General features: G+C 43.2%; 1 protein-coding gene across 1 annotated transcript; it reads right to left on the reverse strand.

Annotated features, from left to right (window-relative positions):
- Positions 1-766: 766 nt before the first annotated feature.
- On the reverse strand, positions 767-17,354 carry ADRA1A (adrenoceptor alpha 1A). The gene is made up of 2 exons (XM_052806120.1): positions 16,472-17,354; positions 767-1,562 (listed from the first exon to the last, which is right to left on the reverse strand). Exons 1-2 carry the CDS (start codon positions 17,352-17,354, stop codon positions 1,051-1,053), a joined length of 1,395 nt encoding a protein of 464 aa, XP_052662080.1. The 3' UTR covers positions 767-1,050.
- Positions 17,355-20,725: the final 3,371 nt, after the last annotated feature.

A 20,725-nucleotide genomic window follows, 5' to 3' on the forward strand; every position in this document is an offset into this window, starting at 1 on the left:
CTAGACCTGCATCAAAGCACAGAGACCTTCCAAACAAACCTAGGATGCATGCAAATTGTCATTCGGTTTTGTTTGGAGATTTGGGAGGTTGTTTGTACAAAAAAGAAGAGTTCTGGTTGGTCTCTGAAGCTAGGTGGAGTGCAGCCACTTGGATCAAGTTTCCCTTGGCAATGGAGTTTACTGAAATCCACAGCACAAAGGGAAACTTAGAGCGACTCCAAGCAGGGCAAGAGCCAAGAGAGTGATTTTGCTGTGCCCTGTGAGCTGAAGCGACTGCTTTTCCAGACAGGTTGAGGACAAGCAGCTATGTGGGCATTAGAGAAGACCAATTCCCCATCTGGTGCAGCCCAGGGATGAGGACCAATGAGGCTGCCCAGCTGAAGATGCAAATCCAAAGAGCTGCCTGGTCTCTTCAACAAGGCGTGCAGGACCTCACCAAGCCAGGACCTGGACATGAACAAAAGAGGCAAGACATGGTAGGAAAACATTCTTGTCCACAGTCCCTTAATGAAAAGTAAGCAGAGATCTGTAAACACTGTCCCAAGACCTGAGCCTCCCAACCTCAGCTCTCCTGGCTGTTGAATTGAGGTTTAGCTTTTTGGGGGGGGGCAGAGTCACAACATGGCTCTAAATGTGGAGCTGTCTGAAAGTATCCATGCTGAAATCAGCACGGGGTCTTTGTAGTTTGCTCTTTCTCCCCCATTGCACTTAAATCAGAGCAGTAGGAAATTTGAAACAGGGGAATACAGTGAAAAAGAAAGCCTTTAAATGTCAGGCAAATGACTTGCAGAGGCCAGTCGCTCGGAAGACCGTAGGGTGCTCACCATCCACTGAAGCCATTCACTGTCTTTAAGGGGCTTCGTTCAGGCTACCAGCACTCAAAGACATCACTCCTCAAAAGATTTGGCCCGGATTTACAGTATGCTGTTTGTTTCGCCTGGATCCTTCCAACTGTTGGAGCACCTACTTCTACTTCCCGATAAAAAGAGCAACATCCCATTAGCAGAGCCACGAGTTTGCCAGCCTATGCTGCTAGGCACATTCAGTCCTTTAGACGTCCTCCCCGTTTTCACTGAGGGAGATGGTGTGTATTTTAATGGTTGGCACTTTACAGTTTTCATGGGTAAGGTTCCCCGAAGTGCCTGCACAGCAGCATTCCTGGAGGAAACCTTTACTTTTCGCTTTGGCAGCAGTACAGTCTTTAGAAACTGCATTTTTTGCAGGCATGCTTTGCACAGCAGAGAATATCTTCCATTCACAGACCCCATCCGACTTGGAAATCTTATAAAAGGTTTCTCCTGAACCGACAGGGATACGGACCACACCTTTGCTGCTCTCCATGCTTTGGCTAGTGGGATGGTTGACGTTGAAACTTGGGGATTGCTTCTTTGCTGCTTGCTTCCTTGGGAGGCACTGGACTCTCAGGACGTTTTGGAATGCTTTCTTAAACTCTTGACTTGAGCACGGATAGATTATGGGGTTGATGCAGCTGTTTAAATATCCAAGCCAAAACGTTATTTTAAAAAGTGTGTCCGGGGGTTTGATTGCAGGAAAGAAAGAACCTAAAATAGAAAATGCACAGAGTGTTAAGGCAGAGGCAGTGAGAAATTACAGGTAACCAAAGAAACTGAAACACTGGAAAAAATAAATAAGATTCTGTTCTGTCTTGGAAAATTTATGACTCGAAGCCCAATTCCTGCAGGAACAAGTCTTTCAGAATATATGGTGTCATACAGTTACATGGATGTTCTATCAGAAATCAATTCAAGGCATCTGCTTTATTATACAAGCGTTGTATTCCCATTTACAGCCAGAGAGGCAAGCAGGAGGATGGATATCAAGTAATAGAGGAAAATTGCTTACTCTGGGACTTCTGATTCAAGATTAGCTAGCCAAATAACAGTCATATCTAGGAGGTCATCAAAAGGGGTTTCAAATGGCAAGACAATCACACCATTTCAGAAGTCAGAGTAAGTGAAAAGTAGGATTACTGAGTTGACTGCCTTCCAGCTAAAAGTCTTAAAAATGATAAAGTATTGGGTACTCATTTTCCCTTGAAACCTTTAGAAAAACTAACTATCCACATTTTTCTGTCTCATAGAATGCATCTGAAATTCAGAGAAGTTAAAGGAAAGGTTCCTTCCCACTTCAAGGAACACTGGAGAGTGTCTTGTGGGCAGCCATGATAGATTTATATATACACACCGTATATACTTGCAAGATTACCTCCCAGAGATGATTCAAAGAGCAAGAACTTAGATGGCTCCTCAGTAAGGAAAGGACTATGGGACTTTTTATCCTATAGAAGGCAGGATAACATTCAGAAAATTTGGAATCTTTTGACAAAGCTTATTCAGCGTATCACTGACAGAATCATAAACTGTGCATTCATTAGTCCTCACTGTCTTGGCACAACAACAGCCAGCTAGAAGTGACCATGTGAATTGAAAATTAAATAGCATTGCTAATATAATTTTTAAAAAATAGATTATGATATACGATAACATAGGATTTAATTATGAGTTATCTGCTGATTTAAAATCTTGGGAACATTTTTCCTAATGCCAAACCTTTGGTTTTTTGTTTAACTACAACTTGAGCTCCTTACTGCTTGTACAAGCAAGTTTTTAACTTTAAATGATTTGAATAGGATGTCAGTAAATGCTTAAGAGATTTACTCATGGGGAGATGTTATTATAAAGCTATAGAGACATATTTAAAGATATCAAAGAGTCAACAATGCTGCTTATGGAGAATTGTTTAGAAACTTGTTGCTTTTCTTGAATGACACTGGAAAATGGCCATTGTAACAAGATCCTGTAATTCTCCTATTTGGTACTTCTCTTTGCTTAGGAGTAAAAACAATATTGTCTGAACGTGAGTGAAGCAGAAAACTGCACTCTGTGTGATGTGGGGGTGGGAATAAGTGATAACAGCACTTCTAAGACCAATTTTGTAAAATGAATGTAGAACCAGAGAAAGAGAAAAATATTTGCCATATGTTGTCAAGGCGAAAGGCTGTTTCTTGCCTCCTTTAAAAGAAAGGGGGGAAAAGTGGTTCTATCATACCAATGTCAGTAATTAGTTTGGGCACAGGAAGAAAAATAATTTCTCAGAAAACATAATTGGCTTCTTTTGGACTTTATAGTCAAGTTTATAATAAACAGAACTTTCAGCACTGACAAACGCTTGTCTTCCTGCTTCCCCCCGGACACATTGTAAGCTTGTGCATGTTGAAAAAATTACTGTGGAAGATTTAGGCATCGGTGCATTTGTCAACCTCTGCAGTTCAACTACGTCTCTAAGCAGCTTCTAAGCTTTACAGGGATCGATCTGTTTGTTGGACCTCCCCTGACTTAGGAAAAGCTAGTAATGCAATCAGAGGGTGTTCTAATTTAATTCTGAGAGTTCCTGAACTTTGGTTTGAATCTTTTTCTTCCCATCTTTGTCAAACAAAGCTACAGCAAATGCTTTCAAGCGGCAAAAGCCGGAGAGGAATTCTCAGGGCGGTTTTGCCGGTGTGAGAAGGTGTCAAAATACTGCCCGAACCAGAGACACAAACAGCGCGGTGTGATTAACGACTTGCTCGTTCTGCTGAACGCCAGCTCTGCCGCGAAATGCGAAGCGACGTCTTCTCGCCGTGGCACCAGCTCCTGCCCTCTGAGCGGAGCCGACGGGCGCAGAGGACACGCCGCTGCTGGGGGAGAAATAGGAGATGTGGCAGGGTGAGGAGCCTTCCAGTTCTCTCTGGTTTGGGAGAGGTGCCCTGAGATCCGGGCCGGCTGGCGTATGGTGGAGCAGCAGAGAGGTGAGACTGAGTCAGGATACCCAAAGGCAGCGCAGAACACGCCACAGGAGCTTGCTCTTTGGGTTGGAGCCGCTGAACCTCCCATTCCAACCCCAGTTACAACCTGGGCATCGAGCATGACTCTTGCTGCCTCCGTGCTTGCTTCGGCGCTGCTCCAAGCTAGCTAGGTAGAGCAGTTTCACTCTCAACCAGTTTTTAAGACCAAAAACGTTGTGCTAAAGAAAGCAAATGCTGTTTTGCAGTTAAGCATGAGTGAGCAGGCATATCCGCGACCTAGAATTTTTCTCAGCAAATTAATGCTGCTTTCCTTTGGTGAAAAACAACTAAATAACATTCTGCAAGAACTTTCTGGCTGAAGTCATTGGCAGATGAAAAATAATGAAAGGCTTCTAAATGCCCAAATCGTGCTCAATTTTTTCTTTTATCTCCTCATTTAATTGCACCATATCTACCGCTTTCCCATTTGGTGTTAAGACAAAAGGTAAAACGAATCTCGGTTTAGGGAATCAGCTGTGTGAGGCTGAGTGTAAAAGTGGGTAAACAATAACAATTCCTGTTTGCTGCAACTTCTGGCTCACTCTAAATGGAATGCTAGTGCCTTGCCAAAGTCTGTTAAAAATAGAAAATAGCCAGTGTCAGAGTCTGTCTCTTGCTCTTTTTTTTGGGGTGGGGATCTGCATGCTAATTTATTAAGGTAACCTTTTTTGGTTCATCAGCGTAGAGACTTATCGCCTTGGAACAACACCCAGGGAAAACAAAATGAAGTCTCTTTAACAGCATACAAACGCTGCTGTCTGTAGACCCCATCACACGCTGTCTTTAACACTTTCTTTCCAGTGGTGGATACAACTCGGGCTTTAGGACAGTAGCTTTGTTTCATAAGTTTAGACCAGCTAAAGCTCTGTCTCCAGGCTTCTATAACTGTGTGTTGTCCTGTGAATGAAACAGTACAAATGTCAATAGGAAGAAATATTGTCAGCAGCATCTTGAAAGGGCTGAGGCTGGAACTGATAGGCAATGCACCCAATATGTAACAGAGCTAGATGTAAAATCAAAGTAGAAATAATTTGGACCCTCTTCTTACTTATGCTGACAGCTTATTCAACTTCCAGAGCAATATAAATCAAGATCAGCATGTCTAAACCTTGAGGCACTGAATTATTGTGTAGGGTGCAAAAAAATATTTCACCTCCTGCATCTTCTGTGTCTAATGAGCAAAATCCTTCTGCGTGTTGCAGGACTGCTGTGAGGAACTATTGACATGTCAGCATTTGCTTAGTGCCTCTATAGAAGTGTGATGTCCGATACAAAGGGCCGCAGAAAGCAATGCCCTTCTATTGCAGACACCTGGTTAGCTCTGTAGTTCAGAAACTTGCCCTAATCTTTTCTGTTGGCTACCTGAGTATCTGGCAAAAGGGGAAAAATAGCATATTGTCCAAGCCCGTGAGGAATCGTGTTCCTCCCCACAGAATACTAAGAATGTATTCTTTTCTTCCAGGCCTTTAATATTCAGTGGTGTTGCTGTCACGATTAATATCAGTGGTTGATGTATCTGGTAGCAAGCGGGAGTCATTTTCAAACAGTGCTGCTAAGCCCGGGGATAAGTGTTTTGTTCAGTGTGCTGCAGCATTGAAACGGGCAGCGGCTGGCAGCTCAAGTCAGATGAGTTCAAAGTAGAAATAAAACATAGGTTTTGTGGGTTTTTTTAAACAAGGACCTTAATTAACCATGAGATTAAACAACGAAGCGGAGTGGTGAATTCTCTCTTCTCTAAGGTATACATTATAAGACGGACTGTTTCCTATGTAGCAGCGAGGCAGGACAGAAACCGGGTGGAAGCGGGGCGAGCAGTTCAGAGTCCATGTCCAGTCAATCCTCAACCACTCGGCAGCTGCCAATTAGTGTCCACTCGGGTTTGGGCACTTGCCTACTAGCAGCCAGGACTGAGAAAAAAGAATTATTATAGCACCTAATTCGCCAGAGCAAGCTTTTCCAATTCCCTCACTCTAGGCTAGGTGTAATCATAGATTAATAAAGTGCTGCCATCCAGGTATCCTCTAATAGAGCTGGACAGTGAGCAGCAGTTGAGAAGTGAAAAGTTTTCTTTCTTAAAACTAATTCTCTATCCTATTCACAGGCCTTAAATTCTTCCCCAGGACCCTGTCAGGAATAAAATGATAAATAGTTGCAAAACTGATTACATTTTAGAGGCTTCATCTTATATGAACAGCAGTCTGTGCTGGAGGAACAGCGAAGAAAACTTAGCTGATCTTTTAATGCCTTTGAATTGTAGATCGACTAAACGACGTTTGAATTCCTGCTTTGTTTTCAAAAGGTTGAGGACTCTCAAGTGTCAGTAGCACAATTCAATTGCTTGTTATAAGAAAATTAAATAAAATAAGATGTACTATTAGCCTCCTGAGATCCTTCGCCATTAAGTATTTCATCACTCACCCCTGAAATGTCAGGACTGCATTCCTTTCCCTCATCATTTATTTCCCTGTTTGTCAACTCAAAGTTTCTTCAGATCTGAGAGATAAGTTTTCCATGTACCTCCTGGTGAGTAAGTGCCAATTCAGTCACAAAGATGTAATTTGACTTTGTCATTTGTCAGAAGTTAGAGAGCTGCTTGATTATAGGTTGTTTAAAAACCAGTACTGATGTCGCGCATCATTTCACTGATGGGCAGCAAAGAGGGATTTAGAAGCTGCCAGACTACAGAAGCTTGTGTTATTTGTTTACCCTGTATTGTCTCTGTCAGCACCATGGGGATAAGATCTCATACATTTTTGTGACCTGTAGACCCACAGTGGTGTTAAAATCCATCTCCGCTACTAAATCTTGCAGCTCTGTTTAGGTTGGCCACTGTTTTCCCCTTTTTATGTTGTATGGTACAAATCTGGTGATTGAGTCCCAGCACAGGAAAAGGCAGGCGGGGCTGTATGGTGACACCGGTGCATGGGTGAGATCAGGGCTGTACCCGTATGCGATGAGAGACCAGCCTTAACCTGCAAAGCAGTCATGCCCGTGTATTCGGAGCTCGCGATGAGTAGCTGCCGGCGGTACCTAGAAGGCAGCAGCTGCAGACTCTACTCGGGAGACGACAGCAGTGCCTGTGCACCTTGTGAGCAGCAAACCAAACTGTATTTGTTAGTGTTTTGTTCTCAGGCCTTAAAGCGTCCTAGGGAATTAGGAGAAGTACCCTTTTTAAACCTTGCACAGAAGTCAAACAAAAATCCTAGCATCTCTTGCCTCTGACGTATAGGAAATACGCCTCTGTACTCACAGCAAACTGGAAACAGGGATAGTGGTCTGGTTCACAGGGAGGCAAAGCTTAAAACTCAGGTCCTGGGATCTGCCCTAAGGGGTCAAGTTAGAGGTCAGCAGCTATTCCAGAGCAATTGCCCTAAAGACCCGGAGGATGAAGCGCAGAGGAGCACTGATGTCCCCACACAGATTAACTCTGTACCAGGGGCACCTTAGATCTCTCTTGAGGCAATCTGCTCTACAAACATTGATAAATGTGTTACATCTTGTGTTCCCAAGCTCAATGTTAGCAATGAACTTTATTCCATAAGACTGGCATTCGATACTGCATCTTGGGTCAAACCACCTTCTGGAAAGTGTATTTATATATATATGTATATGTATTGCTGCAGACATGCAACAGCTGTACTCGGGACATATATGCTCTCCCAGCACGTCTCACCCTGCTGCTCCCTTATGGAAAGTATTTTCTGTGGGAACAAAAAATGGGATCAAAGAACCCTCGAACAGTAGAAAACGCTTCTGGGTTTTGCGCGATCAAATTAACGCAACAAATGCAGAACTGCGGTTCATAGACGTGAGGAAGGGTAAAAGCCTTCATCTGACAAGTCTTGCACATTTACAGCTGTGCCTGTCCCACGGCCTGGAATATTGTGGCTCATTCAGGGGGAAAATGAGAGTAACTTTGTGCCTAGGTATCCCTGACCCATAATAAACACATGTAGAAGGAGGAGCGAGAGTTTGTTTCTCTTCACAAGGGCCTGAGTTCAGATCTCTGGGGCACCAGGAGGGTGTGGGTGTTTGGACACAGGTGAGAGTGGAAAGGACAGGCAATAGGAATGGGTCAGTCTGGGAACAGCGCTCTTATTATTTGGATTTTTTCAGGCCTAATTTATGCTCTGTTTCATATTGTACCCACTTACGATGGATGATATTTCTGGCAAAGAGCAAACATCTCAGCAAGCAACTATTTCCAGATTCGCTGTGGGCAGCTGCAGATTTAGAAAGCCGATAAAAAACCATGGGAAGGTAAACTGAGGTTTTGTTAGCCATGTACACTCAAATAATCACATTGTTTTACAAATCAATTTCATTGTCATTGAAATTCCAGCTCCTGTGCTGTTACTGCAGTGGAATGATTCCGGATCTTGTTGCTCACATTTTTAAGATATTTGATATTCGTCCCAAAGCCCTCACTCCGGAGTCATGCACTTACAACAAAATCTTAGCTTTCCTTTAAAAATTAAAACCCCCACCAAGCGGGTGGTTCAGAGAATAGTTTGAAAAGATGAGTCTATCTCAGCCTGTCTCACGAGTTTGTCACTACGCAGTTGTCAGTCGTGATTTTGGAATCCTTGGCGTTAGCAACACAGGAATTACCTTCTTCAGCAAAAGCTGAGTTTCTCTCCCTTATGTATCCAAATTGAAGACAAATCCTGACATTTGCTGGGTGGGGTGGGAGAATCACTCATCTCCTTTCAATCACTAAGATCCTAAATTGCACCATGACATTTGAGAGTGAAAAATTACACTCTTGGTTCATTTACTCCAGGGACTTGAAAGTGGTGACTACACAAAGCGGGAACATTTTGAAGACAAGGACAAACCTCCTCTGACAGGTAGTGCATGCAGGATTGCCGTAGATGTGAATCACAAAACATAGCACAACTGACTCCGCTTTTTCTCCCTTGTTTTCAGTTTAAATGGCTATTAATATCGCTAATTCCTTCCGCTGCTTTGCTGTGTTATGAGTCAGTGGGACACAACGTTTCGGGACTCGGTAACGGTGGAGAAATGTTGGCCACAGGGATGGCAGTGGGATCTTTGCCATTGGCTTCAGTGTAGCCGAGTTATCAACCTAGACCAACAAAGCCTTCCCAGCCTGTGTTTATGAAAAACGCCCCTTGTGATTAGCAAAAAAACCCAACCTTGCCAAGGAAATATCTTGGCTGTTTATCTTCGTGGCTTATTTTCTCCCCATTCAATGGCTTCACACACACACACGGACTTGTGCTCCATGACTCAAGGAGTGTAAACACCCTTCTGCTCCCTGACCTGTGCTCCAGAGAATGAGCTGGGGCTTTACTGTGGGGTTTTTTTTCCCCTTTCTGCCACTGAGGGAACACACTGAAATACTAATGTGGGGAATCTAGCTCTGAATATTTCCTCCACGGCTGAAGTTCAGCATTTTCTGATATGAAAACTATGTTGAGGGTTAGGTTGTTACAGCTTTTATTCATTTTATTTTATTATGTTATTATCAGCTGAACAATGAAAAGAAAAAGGATTCAGATCCTTGTTTCTCTGAATATTTGGACAATCCAGCCATGATGATGTCAAGGGAGTGCATGGGCTGCTTGCCTTACTCTCTGCCCTCCAAGTAAAGGGGTAGGAGGGACAGAGGATCCTGTGCTTATATTTACTACTCTGAGACCATTTATCCAATTCTAAAGAAGAAAAGAGGTGATTCATACAAAGGAGTTAAGCTATTTACCTTCTGTATGGGGAAATACCAACAGTATAGTGATTCCCTGGAAGGCTGGTGCAATTCTACAGAGTTCTGCTTCCCAGGAAAACTTTTGCTTTCTCTTCCTTATTTTTCCCATCAGGAAACTTATTTACCCTCCCATCACGTAAACACCTTCTCTTTAACGCTGCCTTCACAGGATAACACAATACTACCCATTGCTTCAGTATCATCAATGAAAATTGTCTCAATTCTGCAGGAAATTGGTGACTTTCTGTTCAGCACCCACAGTTAACCTGTTACTGAGGGATCCCAGCTCACTGCCGAATCTCACACTGCGGCAGATCCCGTTGTACTGCTGCTTAAACTATGAGGGATGGATGAATCACAAGTACTGCCTTTTTATCACCCCAAAAGACCCTAAAAAACATATTTAAACTGCTCTCAGAATGTCACAGCAGTTGGAGCCTGTGTGTTCCTCTGAAATGGTGTTCCCAGATTTTGCTCATTAGAACCCTGCTGTCTGAAGGAGTCAGGTAGGGGACAGAGTGAATTGCAGGGTATAAACTTCAAGGCAGTAGCAGGTCTTTGAACTCCTGCTGTGACAAGGCATGGGTGAAGCAGAGACCCTGCCTTTACTTCCCTGATCCAACTCGGTCATATTCTGGCTCACAGTGACAAAGGAACATGGTCCAAAGCCCAATTACTTTGACAGTAAGTGGGCAGGACCCGGGACGGCTTATGCAGAAACCGTGGGAGTTGATCTGAACATGTTCTGCCAGGAGAACACATTGAATCAAGACTCAGATGATCATGAAAAGAGCAAGAGGCCATAAAGCTATACCTGATATGTTTTTCACTGGTACCAAAGATCAGATGGGTCCCTGAAGCACAGCCTTTGGGAAATACTGTACCCTAATGGACAAAATGGAAGCTTCGTGTCGTCCCAGCATTACAACATAGAGGAGGACAGGTCAATCATGCCTTAGCAGCGTGATTAAGGTAGATGAATTTCTGGATCTGATAACATACAAACAACTGCATCTTTTCTGTCATGTCTGGCCATCTTTGACTTCCAAAAATAAGTTTCCCATTTCCAGCTGAGTAGAGTGGGTATGAACTCAGGCCTCTGGAGCCCAAGCAAGGTGCGATAGTTAAATCAACCACCTCATTAAAACATATAATAAGTGAAGATATAGACAACAAATGCAAACCTCCCAGGAAAATACAGGGATAAATCCACCAACGTCCAGGCATCGGTGCACGTTCCTACTCCTCACCTTGTGACCTCCTGAGAAATTGCATCAATGGTAGAGGTAGAAAAATGCATTTTATTTTTCTGGTTTACCTCTAATGAAAGTAGAGAGTCATTCTCTTTGACTCCATTTAAAAAAACCCCAAACACAAAATAGTAATTAGAAACCAGCTGCAGACAGGCACGTAGACAGGATTAGAGGATTCCCTTGACAGTGTTTGTGTCAGCTCACAAGACTAATTTAGTACTCTACTACAAATATAAATACCCTCCAGCGTATCCTCTTTTCTGCTCTCTTCATCATGAGAATGATTGACAAATGCTAAAAGCCTTCCTCTCCTTGCCCAGTTTAGTAGTCTGGATTGTTTTTTCCCCTGTGACATCCTGGCTCAGACTTTCCCTTTTTCCTTCTTTCTGCTTCTGAACACAAAATCTACAACCAGATAGATTTAAGCTAGCTCGTCACAGAAAGTGGACAACAAGCAAAGCTCTGCGAGTTTATTTGCTTCTGCCAGTTTAAGATGAACCATCAATCCCAGCTTAGGACCATTTTTGTAATATCCGAGCGCTTTTTCTTTTTTTCCATCAGTTCTGTGCATGTTTCACCTCAAAACAACCTCCAAACACTGTCACCTATGTTGTTGAAAATAAACCTTCTGAAAAATTCCCAGAGCAACCCATTAAGTGTCTTCCAGCTACAGGAAAAGGTCTGCTCTGTCAGTTGGCACCACTTTCAAAGGTGATGTTGAAGGATGAGCTTACATGACTACAGGTGTGCACTGAATTTCTGGACTCTTCTTGCTCTGTATATTTCTTTCTAGCAATTGCAACAAAAACCAGAAAGGGAAGAAACCTGCTGCGTGGCAGGCTGTTATTGCAGAGTGCCGGGGCCCAACAAGCCCTAATTGCCTAGATAAGTCTCATCTGTGGCCTCTACCCACAAAGTCTCTGCCCACTGGCCTAGGAGCTGCATATAAGGTCAGGCTCTTCTCCTTAACCCTCTTTGAGTGATGTAGACAGGCTCAGGCTTGTTCTTTTTTTTGCTCTGTTTTCTTGTTTTGTGTTTCTTGGGCCATTACTGGAGCGTGAGCTGAACCCATCATAGATGCCACCGCTGCCTGCTTCTGCTCAGGTATGGTGAGGGCACGCTTTTGGGGAGGGCATGGCTCCTGCCTGCGCGGTTGTCACCCTCTGTTCCTGGGTTGTTCTCCCTCCTGGAGCAGCCCTGCTCTTTCTTGCTGCTCCTTGACGTTCAAGTTCCTCTAGGAACCTCTTCTCAGGTTTCTTGTTCAGCTTCAAGTAGTCCCTATTTGCTGGTGCCTAAGAGAATATGGTTGCTCCAATTTGAAAAAAACATATTGCTTATTTTAGGGCATTTTTTTTCCCCCCAAGATCTTAAAGAACTTTGGCAACATGCTAAAGAAGATCCTGAAGAGCTTTGAGAAGAGAAGCAGCGCTTCACTTTATAGTGCACTTGAAAAAAAGAAACTTAGTGATAAGAAGGTTTTGACTGATGTAGAAAACGAAAATTCAGCTCGATCACTTGCTAGTTCTCCTAGCTAGATCATAGGTCTTAATTCCCTTCAGTAAAGCTGTGTATTCTTGTTCGTGTAAAGGAGTGCATGGGATGTAATCTCCTGTTTGTGACACCTGGCTTGCACTCCTCCTACCTATTTGAATGGAGTGTTTTAGAGCAGTTATATTTTGAGAAAGGAGCCAAGCACGGGGTAACCAAAATGTGAAGGCCAGCACTAAAAAGCATTTAAAGCTATTCTTGCTGTTTAAATTAACATGAGGGGATGTTAAATGGAGAAGCTCAAGTCACTTATAAGTGGCTAGTAGTCTGGAATATGGTGATTAAGTGTTGCAGAAGAAAAATAAAAGATTAAGAAAATGATGCAACAGGTGTAGAAGATGATAAGTGAGAGCAATAGCCCTGAACTGGACAGGGAAACATCCTTTCCAGCTACCTTCTCTGAAGGGCTGAATAATAGACTACATGGACGAGGTAGGATGCTCTTGCAGTCCACTTGGAGCAAACGCCAGCCTGTACTACACAAGTGGCAGCCAGTGAAAGTATTCAGAGCTCCTGAACAGCCAAGTAATCTATTCAGAAGATTAACGCTTTCTTCTCTTGCATATATCCCTCGTAGACTTGTCCTTATAGAAAGGTGGATGCCTAGTGTAGAATTAGGAGAGTTTGGTGGACATATCTGAAAAATCTTCTGCTTGGGAAGCAATTGCAGACAGCTGTAGATGTACATGGACATAATTCTTTCTTTACAACCTAATGTTGGGGCTAAAGTGTTGGACATGATTGCTCTTAGGCAATGACATTTACAGGAAGAGTCTGTGCAGAATTCCCCCGATAAAGTTAATTCAGCAATGGGTTTACAGGGTTTTTTTTGGGTAATAACAATTCAAGGGAAGGTTTGCAGAATAAAAAGCACTTTACACCGTCAGACTTCCACTACTGTGAAGCAGAGACAGAATTTGAGCTCACTAAGAACAGGTGTCTTGTATAGAGGCTAATGGACGTAGACGAAAGACCTCACAGTTCTTGCTGGCTCTTAGGTGCTGATTGCTACCTCTTATTCTGCATTTTGGTCAGTCTAAACCTTCCCTAAACTATCCTAGAAAAGGACCTCTCATTGCACTAGGAAAGCTACTTGTCTAGAAAGGAACTGAGATTTAATTAGGTGAATAAAAAGGCTGTAGATCCAGTTGGGACACACTTGAGCTTTGACTTGGAAGGTTTTGTTACATAACTTGTGAAGACATGTTGAGTTTAAAGAAATTTTTACGAGAAACCTTTGAGACTAGGAGCAGATCCACCGATCACCTCTAAAGAGGGAGAGGAAGCGTGAGCAGAAATGAAAACCTGACCTCTTCCAGGGGAAATTGGCTATTTTGACACTCTTATTTTACATAAGTTTTGTGAAGGGTGGGTTTGCACTCCAGCATGCAGAGAAAAAGACAAATCTTAACCTCAGGTATTTTCAGGCGACAGGATTATCATTCCCTGGCTTACTCCACAAACATCAAAGCCAAGTGAGAAGAAGGTGTATTGGACTATTAGACTGAAAGCCTTTGCACAGACCCTTTGCCTGGAATGAAACTCCATCCATCTAAGAAGGTAAGAAAGACATTACTTAAACAGATTGTAAATGGCAACTTTATACACCAATTTCAATTAAGATATTGTCTTATGGCAGGGATACTCAAACTGTTTGTCCAGTTATTTTCAGCAGCATCTACTGATATGGTTGTCATGCCTTTATTTGCCTCCTGATATCCTATTGCTCTTCCCATACCTACACCCCAAAAGTTTCTACCCCCATTTATCGTATGTTTTAACAAGCCTGGTGTTTCTTGTTTTAAAGTGGTTCTTGGTTGGTAGAGTTGATGTTAATAGATGTGGGATCTTGAAGATGCTGTAGATCACAGTAAAACAAACTTATGTTTTGGGAACTTCTGCTGCATAGGGTGGTGAGCACCTGCCAGTTGTCTGAAGTGGTTTGTGAAGAGTTTAAGAATGTCTCTCTCATGGGCAACCTTCACTGAGGGCAGCCTGGCTGATGGGAGCCGTTATAGGTCTGTCCCACGGCCACAAAGCTGCAGAGCTGGTCTTTTGCACAATAAAGTTCTTGCTGCCCCGCTGGCTGTGTTGTGAACTGCACAGTTGCCAACGGTTTCGGCGACGGAGTATTCTGCACATCTGAAAAGTCTGACTTCTGCCTTTAATCTGCTGCGTGATCCTGGCTGGATCACTTTGCCTCCCTATGCCTACCTTCACCTGTCTGCAGAGTAGGTCTGAAAGTGGTTACTGTCTTTTGGAAAGTGTTCTGCATAGAATAGATGTAGAGTGCCATATGCAATCATCTCTGGGTGGGACAGCCTGCCTCAAGATGTGTTCCCTTGGGTTTTTTTTGAAGATGTGTTTTTTGTGCAACCTGTCTGTTTAATAGTTTTTTGTCTTTAAACAAAAGTAGCAAACAGGTTTTGAAAGACTTACTATATGCTTTAAAAATAGCGTAGTAACCCCGTGAAGATAAGGAAACTAACCTCAAGAAAGTTTCCTTATAAGGGATCAAAGAAAGATGCAAAGCCCCTCTTGGGTCCAGAAAATTTCTTAAATCCAAAGCAAATTAATTAACAACAGCTCTGTGTGGGCAGCCACATTTGCAGATAAAAAGAAGTGTTTAATATGTTCTCGCAAACCCTTTTTGGGTACGTTTCAGACATCTTGCAACCAACATTCCAACATGCTGACATCCTGGACAGCACGAGCCAGAGGCCTTTCAGGGCTCCTCATTATGAAACATCTACATCTCTTACTCTAGCACTTCCCAGTATTGACCAACAGAAAAGGTTCTGTATTTTGGGGTTCTTCACATGGCAACATTAGCGACAGGTTTTTGTGAAGCAGCCTGGTAATCTTGGCAAATGCAGTAGAGTTTAATTGAAAAAGAACAGCTTTTCATAAGGTTTAAAAAAAAAAAAAACAAAAAAAACATTAAAAGAAAATCCCCAAATCTTTCTCTTTATGTTTAGGTAAGGCTGGCTTTTCTTTTTCTTAATTGTACACATTGTTCTGTTAATAGCTAAAACTTGAACACAATCTTAGTTTATTTTTCCTGTACAGCATAAACCCTTTCCATTTCATTTCTGCCTTTTTGGGAAGATTCAATATTTAAGAAAAGCTACTGAAACTGAGCAAATCACAGATTTAAGGTTCCATGTTTCAAAACCTAATATTTAGTACAGCTGCTGCGGAGCAACATACATCACACTCAGATACAGGTATGAAATTAGTATTTTGCTTCTAAATCCTGAAATCGCATCAAAGGTGACTGAGCAAGGTTTAATTAAAATTCTAATTACTACTTTATATTTCAGTGATAGCAAAGCAGAACAAATCCCTGACTTTCCTCCCCTTTAGAATTACAACTGGTGAATAAATATTCATATTCAGCATGATGGTTGAAACCAGTGTTTGGCCAGTGGGCTCAGTGGGTTTCCACAATAGATGCAAGCCAGAGAAGTATAAAATTAGTTTGTAGGATCCTCACTGCTGTCTTCTGACTGGTCATATGATAAATTAAAAAATACATTCATTTAATTTGGAGTATGGTATCTCATAGTGTGAATTTCCTGATAGGAAGCTGATTTTTTTTTTTTTCCTTAAAGTAGGAAGTATTAGGTGCTGAGCACTGCAGGAGATCTGGCCCCAAGTCTGTGAACAGCTACTTTGACCCTGAATGCATTTATATCTTGACCTTTTACCTATTTATATCACCTGAAGAACTGGCTGTAAACTTAGGTATAAACACACACATTTAAAGATATTGTTCCTGTAGCAGAGTTGGTCAGCAGTAACAGTCCTAGTTCTGAAAGACTGAAAGTATTTTCTGTATGGAAAAAGGAGTACTAAATCCTTTCCATTACTTTCAGAATTTTATGCTTCTCATCACCAGAGACGTTTTGTTTCACTTGAGACTTTCATTTTTTACATTCACTGCTTTATGATGGTGAATGTTTTGATTTTGACAGCTTTGCAATAGAAAATTATTCCCTCAGAGCTTTTTTGATCAGCATTATTGTACACAGGCGCAAACATGGCCCTCCCTCCAGGGAAGGTGCTGTAAAACGTAGGGGGTTTTGCTTTACTTACCAAGAGGCATTACTACAAAAAAAGGAAGCCAGCAGAGAACGAAGCATCCCACAACTATTCCCAGGGTCTTGGCAGCTTTCTTTTCCCTGGAGAACTTGAGGAGACGCACTGAGAAATGATGCTTGCTCTTGGGGTTGGATGCTGATCCGCTTGCTTCAGGAGCGTTTTTACGGTGGATCCGTAGGGTCACTTCTTCGGAGCGAGACCTCTCTGTCTTCAGACCAGAAGTCAGACCTTTGTTTTCCCTTTTGGCCACTACGTACACCCGGCAATACATCACCAAGATAATAGTCAGGGGGAGGTAGAAGGAGCCTAGAGCAGAGAACAAGACGTAGCCGGGCTCCTCGGTGATTTGACAGATGGTCTCATCTTCTGGTGCTGGTTCCTTCCAGCCAAAAAGAGGTCCAATCGATATGACCAGCGACAATGCCCAAACGCACAGTAACGCCAGGAGGCCTCTCTTCTCTGTCACTATACTTGGGTACCTCAGCGGGTAGCTCACCCCGATGTATCTGTCTATCGAGATGATACAGAGGCTCATAATGGAAGCAGTGCAGCAGAGGACATCGACGGCTGCCCAGATGTTGCAGAAGATTCTCCCAAAGGCCCAGTAGCCCAAAATCTCCATAGTAGCTGAGAAGGGCAGGACAGTGGAAGTCAAGAGGAGGTCAGCTACAGCCAGGTTAATTATATAATAGTGGGTAACACTCTGAAGATGTCTGTGGCAGGCTACAGAGAGGATAACCAGAATATTACCCAAAACCCCAAAAACTATCAGCCCCCCTAGAATAACACCTAGTAAAATGGCCTTTGAAATGTTCACAGGCCCCACAGAGTTGGTGCAGTTGGAGCAGTCGGAGGAGTTTCCAGGGAGGAAAGCCATGGTGAGTGGCTGATAATGTTCACGTGAGGCTCTTGTGCTTCACTCCCTTTTTCAGGTAGAAAGAGTGATGAGATCAGTTCTTAGAAGGTCCTACAGGCAACATGTGCCTGGCTTTGCTGAGGAAAAGGGTTTTTAAGAACATCTTAGACGTGCAGCACCAGGAACAATGAGAAGGATCCAGAAACATATTAGAAAATCTACCTTTCTCCCTAAGTTTTTACCATTATTGCACTGTTCATAGCCAGCATTTCCAAGTCAAATTTAACTCCTTTTGCATTTTTCTTGGGGTACAAAAGTGAGGCTACGCAAAACAGAGACTACTTATCTTACTTTCCAGGATTAAATGATGAGAAAGGTTGGAACTGCAGGTTAAAATCATTTCTGCCTTTTTGGGAAGATTCAATATTTAAGTAACAAATATTCCAAAGGGTCTCAATTTTAAATTTCTCCCAAGAGGAAATCACTGATGCTTTTAATTACTTTGTGTTAGTCCTGATTCTTTCTGCCTTACAACTGGCTTAGAAACCTGGCAAGGTGGAGGCTCCCGCTGTGTCTGCTCAACAATGTCATAGGAGTTACCTGCCACTACCCATCTTCAGGGTCTGAAGTGTCAATCAAAGCTTCTCCATGCTGTGGAGCAGTTGTCACTTGAGCTCCTGGACTGCGAATTAAAGTTCATTTACATCAGCTTCTGGCTTGCGCTGAAGGGGAGAGTGAAGTTTGCCATGGCAATGATGCACGCTGTTGTACTCTTTGCAGATCATCACCCCCCTGAAAGAGACAAAGGCACAAACAACATGATTCCCAGGAGCAATGTTCACTTACTGCTATGGTTCCCATATAAGAATAGAGCGGGAGGCTATTTTAGGGAGCCTTCCTCAGGCTGGCTCCAGCCAGTGGAACCAACCTTTTTCAGCCCAGTATTGTTTAACAACAACAAAGAGACCAACGCAGATTTTGTTGCTTGAATTTTCTGACCATGTTCTCAGCAGCAGTCCATTGTCCTTTAGGGACAGCAATCAATCTTAATCATCAGTTCACCTGCAGAGACCAGTGCTAGGTGAGATGGAAACCTGCAGGACACAATTCAGGACTACAAACTGTGAGGCAGATTTATAAGTCCAGACTTTAGTCTAAGATGTCTTTATTAAGTGACTCCTTCACCCACTGAACTGCTTGTTAGTCCAGCTAAACTGCCCATTTCAGAAATCTATAGGGAAAAGCAATTCCTGCCAAGCAGAAGATGTTGCAAGGAACAAGTTTCCTACTGAGTGACACAACATTTCAGAGTATCTGGAAGCCAAGCTCAGGCTTAGCTGACTAAATATGGAGAAAAGGTACATCAGATGGAAAAGTGAGGATAAGCCTGGGAACTGAGACACCGGGGGCACGAAGGGGGAAGCTACAAGTGTGGGCTGAAAAGCCTTTCACAGCACCTAGATGTGGATATAGTGTTCCCATCCAAAATATTGATCAGACCTGTGAAAAACCACCACTAAGACTATTCCTGTTAAATCTGAGACGAGGTAAGACTCTAAGTGTCCTAATATTAGGTCTTTCAGATGAGTCCCTCAGATTGCACTTTACACAAACACTAAGCAGCGCCAACTGTCACATAGCTGAATCTCAAAACTGCAATTTCCTACAGCAAAGGCATTTAAAACTCTGAACCCCCAAAATTCCCAGTTCACAAGCAGGGAGGATGGGGGAGGGGAGATGAAAAGGTATTGCACTGTGGGAATTGGCCTTCTGTGCAGTGAAAAGGAATTGCATCTTATATTTTCTTTCCTGTGAGAGGGAACAAGTTGAAGAGTAATTCCAAGAAAAGGACAGATTTTACTAAGCACATCAATGAAAAGTGACTGTAGCATCGAGCATCTCTAACCATTATAACTGTGGTCATTATAAGGTTGATGGTGGACTAGAAAATTAAGAATTTATCCAACTTGATTTTTAAGCACATGCAGCAAAACTTCCCAGTAAGTCAGGGAGATGCAGCAGAAAGGACTGACAGATATTCATGCTCAAAACCGACCAGATAATACTCAACTTGTGGAGAGAGATCGTTTGGGGAAGAGCATACCCTAAACCCTTGTGCCTGCCCCAATCCACACTCACCTCTTTAGTCTCTAGAAGGCAGCACAGCTCCTCTGAGCATCTGGAAAGGAGATTCACAGCACAACACAGCAGGCTCCTCTCTTCATGCAGAGATGGGACTCTGTGCCTGGAAATCCATTGCCTTCCTCCCTTTATTCCCCCACTAGTATTTTGGCAGCTCCCAGTTGCACTGATTCCCTGTATCCCAATGCTCGTGAGGGGCTCGACTCCAGCATCCCTCAAGGGATCCCTCCCCAGTTGCAGTGCTCAGCTCCACACTGTCAAGGAGCAGCAGTAACTTTACTGCTCTGCTGATGTAGCAGGCAGTATCCTTGCCATTACCGTAATCCCCTGCCATTCCCGTATTGCTCAGAAAGAAAGAGCACTTAATCTGATGACAAGTGGCGTTTTAAACTCCCCTCCCCCCATACAAATCTACCAGTTCCTGCAGAAATCATCAGAAAGTGGAAGGCAGCTAACAACCTCCTGTTTCTAGGCTAACAAGTAATTCTTGTGCTATACCGAGAGAATTGCCTGCCAGACAAACCGAGCATGAAGAAAATAACAAGGAGAGACAGCCACCCTGCCCGTGCAATCTGCATGCTGGGACAAAGTACTGGGGTGGGCAGCACAGCTAACCTGGAGATGGGGGTTTAAGTATGAAATGCCTTGAGCAGAATGTGCTGTTGAGGCGAGATTGATTTTTCACATGGCTCTTTTAACTGCATTTCTTTTTTTTAAAGTGCCCCAAGTCACTGATGATGAACAGAAAAATATAAAAATGGTGTCCTGAAGTGAAAGGAGGGAAGCAGAAAACCAACTGGGATTTTTACGGCCGAAGGAAAGCAATTCCTATAGCCACAGGGAAGCAGATGAACCATGTGCCTGTTCTGGCATGACAGACTCTCCACCTCTTCCTCCTGGGCGGTAACTCTGAGGGAAAGTTTGTTTGTTGGACTCCTGTGTTGCCTGAACAGAGGCAAATTTAAAAGTGATGCTCAGATTACCCCAGGAGAGCACCGAATGCAGAGCTCGGCTTGTCAGTAGCCTTAATCGCTGTTCCAACGGCTTTACAAGGGGAGGGGGAAAAAAAATTCAAACTAATTTTGAGAACCTTGCAAACACGAGAGGTGATTTGTAGATGCTCAGCTTCCATTTCTCTGCAGTTTGCTTGGCACCTGTGCTGCTTGCTCTGTAGATGTAACACTTGTTTTTGAAGGCTGCTGAGAGGTCTTGAGCTAACACTGAGCTCCTGCACAGACCGGAGTGTCAGG

This window comes from Harpia harpyja, chromosome 13 (assembly GCF_026419915.1).
Source record: "Harpia harpyja isolate bHarHar1 chromosome 13, bHarHar1 primary haplotype, whole genome shotgun sequence".
Classification (NCBI taxonomy): Eukaryota; Metazoa; Chordata; class Aves; order Accipitriformes; family Accipitridae; genus Harpia; species Harpia harpyja.

Coding starts and splice junctions, on each gene's coding strand:
- ADRA1A (XM_052806120.1), bottom strand. CDS start 17,354: ATGGCTTTCCTCCCTGGAAACTCCTCCGACTGCTCCAACTGCACCAAC. Junction 1,563..16,471: donor TTTTGTAGTAATGCCTCTTG/GTAAGTAAAGCA, acceptor TTTCTATTTTAG/GTTCTTTCTTTCCTGCAATC.